Source organism: Maylandia zebra, linkage group LG12 (assembly GCF_041146795.1).
Source record: "Maylandia zebra isolate NMK-2024a linkage group LG12, Mzebra_GT3a, whole genome shotgun sequence".
NCBI classification, from domain to species: domain Eukaryota; kingdom Metazoa; phylum Chordata; class Actinopteri; order Cichliformes; family Cichlidae; genus Maylandia; species Maylandia zebra.
Window position 1 is genome coordinate 10,778,453 of NC_135178.1, and position 15,925 is coordinate 10,794,377.

Genomic DNA, 15,925 nt, shown 5'->3' on the forward strand with positions numbered 1-15,925 from the left:
TCAATTTTCTCTCCCTTTTATTCATGAAATGCCTTGAATAGAGGGGTGGGGGCAGTTTTGTCCCAGCAGGTACTGGAGGTCGATTGCCTGGTCGTTTGTATCAGCTGAAAGCTGTCAGAGTGGGAAACCTTGTAGACTTTACTTTGCAGCCATTTAACACTCTAATAAAAGTTTACCAAGTTAACAATCCTTGAACCAACATTCTTTTAATAGCCAGCAGAGGGTGACTCCTGTGATTTCAGAGACACTTTTGATTGTATGTAAATCTATGAGAAAAGGGGCAAAAGTACTCTAGGTCTCCAAAACATGCATCTCAAAGCTTCTCTAACTAATTTTCTATGGTAGCTATCAACATCTTTTTTCCAATGACAGCTTTATCCTACCCTTATTAGTGAACATATAGTGCTTAAGAAGCAAACTTAGCTGTTGTAGCCATCCATTTTGTAGCTTTTGTCAAAAAGGTAATATAAAATAAAACTGATGATGTAGATCAGTGAATCAATTTGTTGTTCACGCTTGGCATTCAGCTTGGTGAAAGGGATAAAAAAAAAAAAATCTAGAACATCTTATACAAGATTTCAAATGTATTTCATTTGAATAACTATAGAATTAGCAACAGTAAATTCCTTGAATATCAGCAACTGAAATCCATTGTACAGGAAAAATTTAATCCCAGTCAACACAATCTATAAAAAGCTACTTGGGTAACAAAATCTCTGTATCCCCCAAATGGTAATCAAAAATGTATAAGGTGTTGTTTAAAATTGACAATTGTTCTTGCAAAAGCAAAATGTGTTCGTCACCACTGTGCATTCAGATCAAAATTCTGATTGCAAAAGGAAAGAGGACAAAATAATAAATAAATTAAACAAGTGACTTTCCAGAAGCCACAGTTGCACTTTATTTTGTTTACTTTGCTGTGACACATTTATATGAGAAAAGAGATCAGAGACTACACCTTTACATACCTCTTCCTTTTCTAAGATCATTCATTACTTGAAGAAAACAAAACTGAACAAACTCAAATCAAACTAGATCTAGTCCCAGCATCACTTCCATCACACCTGTGAAGTGTGGTGGGTCAATTCCAGTACTACTTAACACAGGTTTGTTTTTGTTTTCCGCCGTCTGTTCCAAACAATAAGTCCAGCATTTACATAATGGTGATCATTTACAAATCACATCAACTTTTTTGATTTCTGCGTTGCCTCATCATTCCTGGATGCTCTCATAGACTTCAAATCGGTACTGAATCCCATTCTCCTCCTGCAGCTCATGTGGTACATCTGGAAACCTGTAGGAGAAATGATCTTTAACCTTTAATGCATCTTGATTCATCTACAAATAAAGTTTAGAGGCAAGTGCATTATTTCACATTCAAATACCCAATTTCAACATCATTCACATAACACTTTATTATATAATCAACCTTCAACATTTTCCTTACTTTGTTATGTGTGTACCAAGGAGTATTAGAGCTATTGATCATTTTGAGAAGGAGGTACAAATTTTGAGATAATTCTTGAAATAGTATTTTGACTATAAAGTTGAAATGTGTTGATTAGTTGTTTTTCCATGATGAACTGCCACGGCTGATGTGACCCTATACAAAATGCCCGGTGTAGAGGATCAAACAAATTATTTTCCATATAAAAAAAATTGTACTGCGATGATGCACTGCACTGCATTATTATTTTTTGTGTAGTGTCAGATACTCCCTCTCGACACTTGCATGGACAAAAATAGTCACACGGCTCCATTATAGAACTTGCAAAGATACAAGAATTTCATGCACTGGCCCACAATGGGACAAATGGGATTCTGGTGGAATACAGTAAAACTTCCAAATATCAGTGGCTCATGGTAGTGCCAACTCCAAGCAACAGTTACCTCAAGCTTTATATTATAAGGTAAAGACCCTACAATAATACAAAGAAAATAGAGAAAACAATCAGATGACCCCATTTGAGCAAACACTTTAGCAAGAGTGGGAAGGAAAAACTCCTTTTTAACAGGAAGAAACCTCTGGCAGAACCAGGCTCAGGGAGGGGCAGCCATCTGTTGCGACCTGTTGGGGGTGAGGGGAGGAAGACAGGACAACGACACACTGTGGAAGAGAGCCAGAGATTAATAATAACTAATCATTAAATGCAGAGTGGTGTATAAACACATAGTGAGTGAAAGGGAAACACTCTGTCCATCATGGGAATCCCCCAGCAGCCTCGACCTATTGCAGCGTAACTAAAGGAGGATTCAGGGTCACCTGATCCAATCTATATGCAAAAATATTCAAAATGAGACCTGGTTCCACAGAAGAGGGGCCTGGAAGCTGAAGTCTCTACTTCCCATTCAGTACTATATTTCAAAGATTTTCAGGGCCGAGTTCAATAACCTTAGTTTTATCTGATTTTAGAAGGAGTAAATTAGAGATCATCCATGTCTTTATTTCTTTAAGACATCACTGAAGTTTAATTAATTGGTGTGTGTTATCTGGCTTTATGGATTGAAAAAGTTGGATATCATCTGCATAGAAGTGAAAACGTTTGCTATGCCTTTTAATGATAGTGCATAAGCATAGTGTAAACAGAATTGGTCCTAGCACAGAATCCAGTAGAACTCCCAAAATTGTCCTCTTTACACACAAGTAATTAAGTGTGTGAAGAGGACTCTCAATACAAACAAACAAACTGGAGACTGTTAGATAGATATGTTTCAAACAACTGCAGTGCATCACCTTACCTATCAGCATGCTCTAACCCAGGGGTGGGCAACTCCAGGCCTCGAGGGCCAGTGTCCCTGCAGGTTTTAGATGTGTCCTTGAGCCAACACAGCTGATTTAAATGGCTACATTAGCTCCTCAACATGTCCTGAAGTTCTCCAGAGGGCTGGTAACGAACGAATCGGTTGATTCAGGTGTGTTGACCCAAGGTGAGATTTAAAACCTGCAGGACACCGGCCCTCGAGGCCTTGAATTGCCCACCCCTGCTCTAACCACTGTAATAAAATATAAGGATAAGCACAGAGACAAGTAAACTGACAGAGGCCATAAGAAGATCATTTTCCCTTCACTAAAGCTGTTTCTGTGCTGTGATGAGCTCTGAAACCTGACTGACTGTTTGACAACTACTCTTTCAAGAACCTTTGAGAAAAAACAAAGGTTGGAAAATGGCCTATAATTAGCTGACAGATGGGTCAGGTGATTGCTACTGCCAGCTCGACAGCCTGTGGTACGTAGCCAATTAATAGAGATAAGTTGATCATATTAATATTAATTGAAGCATTAATTAATGGTACGACTTCTTCGAGTAAGGGCCTGGTGGACGATAAATAAGAAATAAAACAGTTTTCTGGATTTTCCAGCTAGGGTGGACAAAGCTAAGCATCAGGGAAACTCCTCGGCCTGTTCTTCGAGGATTCCCGACAATTAGTGTGACTCAGGGGTATTTTAGTTCTGTTTAATGATTTGAAATGTGTGACAAATATGCATAAACTAGTGCCAAGCATGTGTGATGGTCTTACTCTGGCAGCAGACGATATTTGTCCAGACTGATCTCAGGTAAGAATGTGTCGCACTGAAACTGCTTCAGAATTTGAGTGACAAACAGTCTTCTCATTCCCGTGCTCCCCATCATCTCCTGGATGATCAAAACATAATTAAAGAGAAAGGTGTGTAGTTGCAGCTTCTCTTGAAGTGCTTCACTATATAACCATCAATAGTAGCAGTCACCAGTGTGACAGTAAAAACCACTTTGGAGTAACTATTTAGAGTCCAGCTGACTATTAATATGTAATCAGTTAGCCTGGCCTACTCTTTTTTGGTTAATTCAAAATGACCAATTTCTGACTCTAAAAAAAAGTGGAAGTGAATACAAACATACCTTGTAGAGAGAACTGCCCCCTATAACCCAGACCTGATCGGCCTGATCAGCCAGTTCTGTTTCGATTAGCCTGAGGGCTGAGCTGAAGTCTGACGCCAAGTAGTGTGCTCCTGCAGGGGGCACTCTGGACCAGAATGACCAGTTACAGCATGTCAGTTAGAACAGGGCAATACTTTGTGTAGCAAAACTCTGCACTGAGTAATAAAATATCCCCCCCCACACACACACACACTCACACAGACACGCAGGAAGTCAATGCACTGCACACTGGGCATTATGATAAAACGTGACACTGTGAAATGGCACTGTGTGTGACAAATACTTGCACTTCCTGCTGAGGACAATGTTGACTCTGTTGCTCAGAGGTCTGTTCTTCTCTGGGATGGAGTACCACGTCTTCTTGCCCATGATCACCACATTCTGCTTGCCTGCACAAAGACAGGTTTTGAATTCATTTAATCAATTATTATTATCACATGTTTTAGCGTGCAATCTCCAGTGCATGGAGTGTCAAACTCCTTTTATGTCACAGGCCACATACCGCCCATTTTGATCTTAAGTGGGACGAACAAGTGAAACTCCACTTTGTGTCTGTGTAATTAAGTTAAATATGTAACTGAAATTTGTCAGAACTCTTCAGACTTAAATTGTAAGAAATAAATGTGTAAAATTACAGAAAAAGTCCTGGTAGCTGACCACCCAGTCTTTTGTTTTGTCTTTTTTCTCCGGTCCTCTCCTCAATCAGGAGTGACATGTTTAGCTGCATGTTCTCCTTAAATTGCTGGCTGTCTGAGTGGTGTCCAAAAAAATGATGTGGGCTTTATAGTAGGGGTGCAATGATACTCGTATCGATATTGAACCGTTCGATACAGTGTTTCGGTTCGGTACGCATATGTATCGAACAATACAAAATTTGTAATTTATTTTGAGCGCTCAGTGAATCTGCGTTCGACTACTCCGCCTAGGCTGCACTGTCGAGCGCAGATCCACTGAGCGTTCAACACAGACAGCATTGTCAGAAGGAAGAGCGCAGGGCAAGCTAGCGAGACAGAAGTTAAGCGCTCCTTGCAACATGGCAAATTGAACCTCCCCCACCCTCATTCAGATCTGGCGTTTGGAATTATTTTGGTTTTCATGTGACGTATGACCCTGAAGGTAAGCGCGTCATGGACAAAAGTAAAACAGTATGTTGGATGTGCCAGGCAATGCTCAATTACATGGGTGGGAACTAGTGTGTTAGCGCAGTTAGCTCGTTAACATGTTGGCCGTCTAGCCCCACGCACGGGGCGATCCGCGGTAGCTCATTAACGGAGATTTGCCGTGTTGTGGCGTTAACGTCATTTCAACGAGATTAACGCTGACAGCACTAGTGGGAACACAACGAATATGACTGCACATTTACGCCGACATCATCCTAGTGCAAAATCAAGTGGAAGCAGAAAAAAAACAAGCAAGCATGCATGCTACAAACTTTACCAGAGTCATTTAGACAGCCGTTAGCACATGATTCTCCTTATGGGGACCTGATATGTTTAATATTGTGGCGAGCTCAGACAAGGAGGAGACGGAGGTGTCGTTTGGTCTTGCTTCCCGTGAGCTAGCCAGGGAGCACAGCCATTTATTGACATCTGCAGAAGAACACTGCCGCTAGCTAACTGCTCAGCGCGGCAACCGCACAGCAACAACAACAACACACAGGGCACCCTCTGACCCCGGAAGGACACACCGTTGCAGCGAGAGGGCGTCACCCGTCACTATGGCAACATAAACAAAACATAACTGTACAAACAGAACCCCGAACAGCCCTGACCCGCTACAATATGCTGCTGAGAATATAGCCCAGAAGAAGCGGATAGTATTGCTTTTATTTTGGAAAGAGCCATTTCTCTGTAATAAACTCTTTTCCAAAGATGAGTGATTCCTCAATCAGATACAGGGCTTGCAAAATCGCTAGCCCGACGTCCTGGGGCTAGCGATTTTTCCAGTCGGGCTACCAAAATCTATCTCTGCCCTGCCCGTCGGGCTATTGAAGGAAAAATATATGTCAATGCTTTTGCATTCTTTCGGAAATGTAGCTGGGTAATTATGTCATTGGCATCGGTGAGCCACTGTCAATATGTGACATATTGGGGGGCAGGGATAGCTCAGTAGGTAAAGTGGTCGCCCCATGATCGGAAGGTCGGCGGTTCGAATCCACTTAACGGCTACCCTGAGGTACCCCTGAGCAAGGTACCGTCCCTACACACTGCTCCCCGGGCGCCTGCTTAGTGGGCTGCCCACTGCTTCACTGAGTGAATGGGTCAAATGCAGAGAAAAACAAGTAATTTCCCCATGGGGATCAATAAAGTATCCATTATTATTATTATTATTATATTGAAATCGCGTTTGAATTTGCGCTTGTTTTTTGCTTTCACTTTGCAATCGCGCAAACTGTGTATAGAGAGCGACAGTACTGATTGGTGAGTGATGATAATTTGCGCACCAATTCCTCTGACATCGTCTTATCAATCGTTCGCTTACTATGCAAACATGACAAGTGAAATCTCCCGCAGCTTAAACATGTGAGAGGTTGATCGCGCAGAGAATCGCTGAGCGTTATGTGAGTGCGTGTGTAAAAGCAGCAGGATATATATTTTAGTTCTGCTGAGCCAAATAAGACAGGTCAGGGTAAAGAAGTGACAGCCAAAGAAAAGCTTACCACAAAACGGAAAAGTTATGACAAATCAGACTATAAGGCAAAAAGAAAGTGCAGTTTTATGGTTTCATGGACAAAAGAATTTCTGTGGCTGCAATACGACAAGCTAAATAACCGGGGCTGCACATAAGTGGTCCGCAGGTGCGCATTCGCTGTCCAAAAAAAAAAAAAAAAACAAAAAAAAAAACGCATGTTTGCATACATAAGATTTTCTGGAGGAGGACAGACATTTGTTTAGAACTCTTAAAGATGTCGAAGAAACAAAATCCTTTAAGCAATTACTTTGGTGTTCCTCCACCTCCAAAATGTCAGAAGGAGTCCGAACCATAAAAACAGCACGTATTCTCGGAAAAGTGGTTGCAGGAGGTGAGCTGGCTTCAAACAAATGATGAACGCACAGAGATGTGGTGCAGAATGTGCCGTGAAAATCCCACTCTAGCGGACAAAAACAGTGCCTTTTATATGGACACAAACGCGCGTTGCAACTTCTTATCTGGTGCGCGTCTTTTATTTTGACAGCGAATGCGCACATGCGGACCACTTATGTGCACCCGTGTAAATAACATAATGTTCTGCCGAGTGTGTTGTTGGTTTTCTCTCGATTCCTGAGTCGACAAGCGCCTTTGTTACTGGGACCAGTCATTTTAAGAAAGGCCCCCCCATTAGAACCCATGAGAAATGCAAGAAATGCATTATTGCTCAGTCTGCAATATCTTTCCCAGAACAAACACCAATTGCAAATAACATACTAAAAATAAACCTGAAAAATCTGTTTAGAACAGCGTACTATGTTGCAAAGAGTGAACTACCACTGGCAAAATTTAGCAGTCTTTGCAAACTTCAAAAAGCAAATGGCCTAGATCTTGGTTCCACTTGCCTCTTACCCGTGACTTCAGTGGAAATTTCAAATTCAGGATCTGACACAGACTGATTCCATGTCCTACACAGTTCTTACAAGTTCATAGAAATTTCTGTTCAATTAGAACCAAGTATTTGAGTTGATGATTGTAATTTTTATACAATGTTGTAATTTGTTTTTCAACAATTTTTTGACTGATGTTTTGTTTCCTTTACAATATTATACTTTAATGTATAATATTGTAAAGGAAACAAAACATCAATCACAAAATTGCTCTCTCTTTTTATTCGGGCTACTTACATTTATTTTGGGCTACTAAAAAATGCCCGAAGGGCTACCAGAGATTTTGAAATTTTGAGAGCCCTGAGATATATTTATTTTTTTAATTACTTTTGTTTCAGCAACATTAAATTTAAAAACTGTACTTTTGAGTTAAAATATATATTTATAAGTTTAATAAATGACAAATTAAAAAGGCATGAACATTTTTTTTGTATCGAAAAAATATTGAACCGTGACACCAAAGTATCGAACCGAACCGAACCGTGAATTTTGTGTATTGTTGCACCCCTACTTTATAGATAATTGGGAAACTTTCTGGAGCCAACCTGGACTTGTTAAGAGAGATGGCATCCATCCCACTTTGGATGGAGCAGCTCTCATTTCTAGAAATCTGGCCAAATTTATTAAACCACCCCAAAATGTGATTATCCGGAGTTGGGAGGAGGAAGCAGAGATGTCTTACATGCCTCTCTGCAGCTTCTCTCCTCCCATTATCCACCCAAAACCCTGACCATAATATCCTATTAAAGCATGCAGTACACGTATTACAGGTACTGTCCAACAGTGGTTTGTATCATATCTATCTAAAAGAGTTCAATTTGTTCATGTAAATGGAGAGTCCTCTTCACACACAGGTTAACTATGGAGTTCCATAGGGTTCCGTGCTAGGACCAATTCTATTTACATTATACATGCTTCTCTTTGGCAGTATCTTCAGAAGGGATTGGATACATTTTCACTGCTATGCAGATGACACCCAACTTTATCTATCCATGAAGCAACACCAATTAGTTAAACTACAGGAATGTCTTAAAGACAAAGACCTGGATGCTTTCTAATTTTCTACTTCTAAATTCAGATATAACTGAGGTCATTGTACTCGGCCCTGAAAATCTTCAAAATATGGTATCTCACCAGATTCTTACTCTGGATGTCATTATCTCAGCATCCAGTAACACTGTGAGGAACCATTTTTTTGACCAGTATATGTCCTTCAAACACACATACTAAACATATATACGACTGCTTTTTTCCATTTGCACAAAATCCCTAAAATTAGAAATATCCTGTCTCGGAGTGATGCTGAAAAACTAGTTCATGCATTTATTACTTCTAGGCTGGACTACTGTATTTTATTATTATCAGGATGTCTTAAAAACTCCTGGAGAAGTCTTCAGTTAATCCAAAATGCTACAGCAAGAGTAAATGGTAAATGGACTGGTTCATATATAGCACTTTTCTACTCTTCTGAGCACTCAAAGCACTTTATTGACAGGGACTAAAAAAGAGAGAACATATTTCTCCTATATTGGCTTCCCTTCATATGCTCCCTGTTAAATCAAGAATTGGTATGATGGTATGGTCCCAGTCTGTCTTTTCATGTGACTGGCCACATAGTGTGCCTCATCAAAATAAAGTCCCACCCCTACCTGCATAGATTCTCAGCAGGGCTGAAGATTCAGCTCCCACATACAAGCGGGCCATTAATAATTAATAATAATAACAACCAACTTCTGACAAGCTTCTGTTTTTTCACAAAACCCAAAGTATGGGTTTGACATAATGACATAATTATGATGGGTCTGGACAGAGGTAAATCTGTGCTAAAATCCTGAGCTACATCTGTTGAATTGGAGTGTGTTATGATACACAGTGAATTACTTTTCGATATATACTACTCTCCAAAATATGTAGTTTCACAATGATAGTGTAAAACACATTACATTATTTACCATGTTGTTTAGTTTATGTGGATGTTGCAAAAAAAAAAAAAAAAAAAGGAATGTCACACTTTCCACAAATCTGCTTGGATCCCAGTGACGTAAACTTCGTCATTGAGCAGTGAGTGAAATAAACCATGAGGTGCAATCAAAGCATTGTAAGATGTTGAAAGTAAGATGGTAAATCTTACTTTCAACATCTTACAATGCTATGATTGCACCCATTCCCCAACTCTCTGTGAATGGTACTCAAGGTCATTGATCAGTTTTTGATCAATGGTCATGACAATATGCATATTCATGATTAAGGAATTCTCAATAAAAATTTTTGACAACAAAAACAGAGTAGCATTCAGGTAGCTGTAGGGCTGCAGCTATCAGCTATTTTAGTAATCAAGTAATTATCGATTATCCCATAGATTATTTTACTCTGATGTGCTGTGTAATCCATTAATTTAAATGTTATTAGGAAAGGATTAGACAAAAGTAGGAAAACAGTCAGGAAATACTCTTAAGTGTTCAGTTTCTATGCCATATGTGCCAGATACAAGATCCAGAACAGGAGTGTCAAATGTATGGCTCGCGGGTCACATCTGGCCCATTTTTGTTTGACACAATTATATCTGTCCCACGATTAATTTCATAAGTCAGTTATTAATTGTCCATCGGTATGTGGGAGCCGAAATCTCAGCCCTGCTCATAATTCATGCAGACAGCCGTGGGACTTTTGATGGGCACACCATGTATGTCTCCCCACACACCAAAGAAAAAGTTAAATAAATGAGCTGCAATATCTGTAACTTGGTCAATCGTTTTTATAGTCACTATCTAGATGGGTTTTTTTCTGTAATTTGAGGTTATCACGTTTATTATTTTTACGTTTCAAAACAGTATTGCCAACAACCAGAGTTTGCTCCTCAACACATGAGGGTGGCTTCGGTCGCACTGACTACAGGTACAAGTATCATTATTACTAAAGGAGGCAGAGGAGTAACTAAACTTCTGACACACTGAGCAGGAAAGTGCAGGAGGGACGGGTGGAGAGGCCATGTTGCTAGAGATCTGGCTACGAGCTAAACTAAGCTAGCAAATCCAGAAAGACACACTGAATGAATACTGCGAATATAATTAGTGGGTGAATCGAATTATGTGCTTTGGCGTGTGTGAGCTTTTTATTAAAATTATAGGCCATTGTAACAGATAAGTTATACAAAAACACCATCATTCATAGTAACAGGAGCAGGGAGTGATACTCTACCATAGACAGCACCAACACCAAGTCGTGTTCTTTCACCAACATGTAGGTAAAATAACAGGTAACTAGTAGGTGTTGGATTAGTATGATCGGAGTCTGCGCTGCGGGACTGTTTTGATCACGCGGACTGGGAAATGTTTCACGTGGCTGCTAGGGACATTGATGAATACACAGACTCAGTCTGCGGATTTATCAGGAAATGCGTGGAAGATGTCGTCCCATCCAGAACAGTTAAATCCTTCCCAAATCAAAAACCCTGGATTAACGGAGATGTTCGCGCGGCACGGAGCACCGCCTTTGCCTCCGCGAACACATCGGACTACAAACACGCACATTACCAACTCCGGAAGACGATCAAAGCAGCCAAACGTGAGTACAGGGACAGGGTGGAGCAACAGTTTGACAACCCTCGGAGTATGTGGCAGGGACTAAACACGATCACAGACTTTAGAGGGAAAACCAGCACACCGCAGACCACGGCCTCTCTGTGTGAGGATCTAAACGTATTCTATGCTAGATTCGACACAGCGAAAACACCATGAGACCGGACAGTGTGCGCACCGCGGATGACGTCAGTGCACACACTGTGTCTGAGGAGGATGTGCGGAGGTGCTTCAGGAAGGTGAACGCACGCAAAGCTACTGGTCCGGACGGGATTCCCGGCCGCGTCCTCAAGTCATGCGCGGCTCAGCTGGCTGGAGTGTTCACGCACATCTTCAACCTTTCCCTCTCTCTGTCTGTAGTCCCAGCCTGCTTCAAAATGGCCACCATCGTCCCTGTACCCAAATCCTCCACCATCTCCTCATTGAACGACTGGCGACCTGTAGCCCTGACCCCCATCGTAAGCAAATGCTTCGAGAAGCTGGTCAGGGACTTCATCTGCTCTGCACTACCCGACTCACTGGACCCTCTACAGTTCGCATACCGCCACAACAGGTCCACTGATGATGCCATAGCCCTGACACTACACACTGCCCTGTCACACCTGGAGAAGAGAGACACGTATGTGAGAATGCTGTTTGTAGATTACAGCTCAGCATTCAACACCATCGTTCCCTCGAAGCTGGACAGGAAACTGCAGGATCTAGGACTGAGCAGCTCCCTCTGCAGCTGGATCCTTAGCTTCCTGTCTGACAGACGCCAAGTGGTCAGACTGGGCAGCATCACCTCATCCCCCATCACACTGAACACTGGTGCTCCACAGGGGTGTGTACTGAGCCCTCTCCTGTACTCACTCTACACCTACGACTGCACAGCCACTAACAACTCCAACATCATTGTGAAGTTTGCGGACGACACTACAGTGGTGGGTCTTATCACCAACAGTGATGAGACAGCTTACAGGGAGGAGGTCAGCGCCCTGACCCACTGGTGTCAAGACAACCATCTCACCCTCAACGTCGCAAAGACAAAGGAGTTGATAGTGGACTTCCGGAGGTGCAGAGAAGTACACACCCCCATCACCATCAACGGCGCTGCTGTGGAGAGAGTGAGCAGCTTCCGGTTCCTTGGCGTACACCTGGCTGAGGATCTTACGTGGTCAGTACACACAAACAAAACAGTGAAGAAGGCGCAGCAGCGCCTCTTCTTTCTCAGGAGACTGAAAAGATTCGGCATGAGCCCCCGCATCCTCAGGACCTTCTATCACTGTGCCATTGAGAGCATCCTCACTGGATGCATCACCACCTGGTATGGCAACAGCACCGCCTACAACTGCAAAGCTCTCCAGCGAGTAGTGCGGTGCTCTGAACGGATAATTGGAGGTGAGCTTCCCTCCCTCCAAGACATCTACAGGAAGCGCTGCCTGAGGAAAGCGGGGAGGATCATCAAGGACTCCAGTCACCCCAGCCATAAACTGTTCAGACTACTTCCATCAGGAAGGAGGTTCTGCAGCATCCGGTCCCGTACCAGCAGACTGAGAGACAGCTTTTTCCATCAGGCCATCAGACTGCTGAACACTTCATAGACACCTCAGCTTCACTACTGGAACTTTAACATTATGCACTCCATACTGTACAGTAATGCCACTGTTTTGCACATGTCTCACTCTGTATATTTTATTTTATTTATTTTATATATTCTATTCATTGTTTACTCTATTTAATTTGTAAAATATGTGTACACACACACACACACACACACACACACACATAGAAAAATATTTAGTATACACATCCAGAAATGCATATACTATTATATATTGTACATATATTTATTAGTTTCAGATGTAGCCATTCTTGTATTTTGCTTGTTTACATTATTGTATTTTGCACAACTCTGTTGCTTGTGAAGCTCGCACACAAGAATTTCACTCACATGTGCTGTACCAATGTACCTGCACATGTGATGTGACAATAAAAGTGATTTGATTTGATGTTAAGCAGAGAAATCCAGAAGGACGAATCTTGGTGAATTTTGCAAAGAAAAAAGAAGAAGATTGAAATAGCTGTGGTAGACATGTAGGCCTACCTCAAGAAGAGGGAGGGACAGGGTAAGGGTGGAGTAAGGTGCAGTCTTAAAGAGATAGGACACTGTAAGTTGGTATCAGGAAAGTTTGTAGCCAAGCAGCATTGTTTGTATATGTGTTTTTCTTGCTGCTGTTACAACCAAGGTTACGTCCACACGTACCCGGGTATTTTTGAAAACGGAGATTTTCCGTTTTCAAAAATACCCGGGTACGTGTGGACGTAGCCCAAATTTCCCCTTGTGGGACAATTAAAGAATTATTCTATTCTATTCAACCCTGGCCCTTCGATACAAGCAGCACACTTGTTGCTTTATGTTCATGTTTAAGTTAGGTCACTCAGAGAACTTTGACCTGTGACTAAGCAAAGACAAGGTGGAGATGAGTTACCTTTCACTGACGGAGTTGCTGTCATCTTTCGGAAATGTGCGAATTCCTTACTGTAAAAGAACATGTATGTTTACAGATGTACATTTTAACGTCGCTACATCAGCTCGCTTGACCTTAGGTTAGACTTAGCTTGTACCAACAAATGTCCCATATTTAAACTGTTGTGAATGAATTGTTGGCCTATAATCCGCCAAACACATCTCAGACTTATTTCTCATGAATGATATTAAGTCACTTTGAGCCAGAAACAACATTTCTGTCACAGTGTAGAAGCTGCTGTCAGGTTTTGCCAAAGTCACTTGTACACGTCCATTACCCAGATAAGATATTAAAAATGTTTTCTTCACCAGAGATCTAGCCAAAGCATATTGATTGTCTGAAGATATGTACAGTGATTAAAAATGTAGCACAGCCGATGTACAGTGCCATACAAAACGGTTCATTTCAGAAATCCTGTCGATTAATCAATATAAACACAGATACTCGACATAAGAGATACAGAAACATCGGCCGGCGGGACTGACCTGAGCCTAATGGGGTGCCATGGCAGGTTTCCCTTGTTGCCGATTCCCCGGTCAGGGCACACGGCCACAATGGCGTTCAAAACGCGGGCCATCGTTACCGTGGACTGACACTGTACACTCCCGCCACAGAAACGCCGGAAATGACGACGATTGCTTCTCTTTTTTTTCTCCAACTTTATTTCAACAGAAACCTTTTTTAACAACAGCAAGCATAATACATGGAGAACACAATGTATTATTGTAGTGCAAAATTATAATACAGTGGAACAGTATGTATAATTAAACAAATAGGATAGAAATACAGGTTAAAAGGGGGACAAAAGCGAGAGATGCTTTGACGCCGAATAATTAAAGAGATTAAAAATATTACAAATATTTTTGGTTTTTAAAGCTTTCTTGTTGTGAGAGGAACAAATTGTAGTCAGAGATCTAATTCTTTCCTGAAAGGGGAGAAGTACGGTTTCTTGTTTGAGAACTTACATTTAATGGTGAAATACATCTTTCACTTTATTATTAGAATAGAATAGAATTTTATTTCGAACATGCAAATATAACTGAAATAACAAGAGAAAAAAGAAAAACAAAACAAAACTTAAAAATCATCAAATTTTCATGTATATATTTATGTCTATAGAATGTGTGTGCTCGAAAAGGAGTAGTTTACACTTCTACGGTTCCTACCCCCTTTACCCCCTTACTGATCAAATAAGTGATGATGATGATGATATATAGCGACAACGGTGTAAACTCTGTGCAGGAAAATACTATTGTACGCAAATTCAGCTTTTCTTCACTTCCAGTTAAAGTGGGTTTAAAGCGCACCGCCATATACTGCCCGCTTGTGGTCATCTTACAAACAATGTAGCATGCAGAAGCTGCATGTTGCATATAATGATGCAAGGAGAATCCTTCTTAGGATACCTAGAGGGTCTAGTGCCAGTCAGATGTTTGTAGCTGTGGGTATTTGGACTTTTACGGAATTTAAAGTTCACTTTTAGAGAACGACTGGACGGCTCTAGAAACAGTATAATTTTAGCACACACAGATCCGACAGTGAGCCATCCTTTTAACTATGGAAATAAAGTCTGTCAATAAAGACTGAATTGAAATTGAATTGAATTTATGGATGCGGTATTTGGCGAGGAGTAAAATCAGATTCATGAGGTAAAAAGCTCACTAGAGTCAGTATAACCAAATAAAAACGTGTTTTGATTACAATAAAAACATGGTACAAATTTTGATAAGATGCTGTAAGAGATGCAACTAGTGATATCTCTCCATAAAATCTGAGTAAAGGTACACAGCCAAAAGTAAATGCGAGCAGGTCTCTGGGACAATCTTACAAAAGGCGCAAAATGTGTCTATGTCACTTATATTTTTAAAGGAAGCTTTTAACAGGGTAAAATCAATGAATTAGCTTAAATTAAATCTCATTTTGTTAGTAAGGAGGATTTTTTGTTACAAAGACCAAACCTTTTTCCAGTCAGTGTCCTGACAAAATGAGTCCAGAATTAAATGGATGGAGGAACAGAGATAAGTGACTCTTGAAAAAGAGACCCAATCTTGGCATTCACACCTTTACAAGAGGAGAATCAAATCTGACCTAAAGGAGACTCTTTCAGAACAGGGTAAGACATGAACAGATGTGGGGAGACAGTGGTATTTCTAAACAACATGGATAGCTGAGATGGTATGGCATCAAAAACAATACAGAACTCCTTTGGGTGTATACCCAAAGGAGTTCTGTATTGTTTTTGAGTAATTATATAATAATCCTGCATTACTGAATACTTGACTTACAAGAAGAATCCCTTTATTAAACTCGTTTTCAAAGAATAGTGACTTATTCTTGTATAG

General features: G+C 41.0%; 1 protein-coding gene across 1 annotated transcript; it reads right to left on the reverse strand.

Annotated features, from left to right (window-relative positions):
- Positions 1-860: 860 nt before the first annotated feature.
- On the reverse strand, positions 861-14,201 carry dhfr (dihydrofolate reductase). Its single transcript, XM_014407695.2, has 6 exons — positions 14,069-14,201; positions 13,545-13,594; positions 4,201-4,306; positions 3,879-4,002; positions 3,520-3,635; positions 861-1,294 (listed from the first exon to the last, which is right to left on the reverse strand). The coding sequence occupies exons 1-6, from the start codon at positions 14,158-14,160 to the stop codon at positions 1,213-1,215; spliced, it is 570 nt and encodes a 189-aa protein (XP_014263181.1). The 5' UTR covers positions 14,161-14,201; the 3' UTR covers positions 861-1,212.
- Between the last annotated feature and the right edge of the window lie 1,724 nt (positions 14,202-15,925).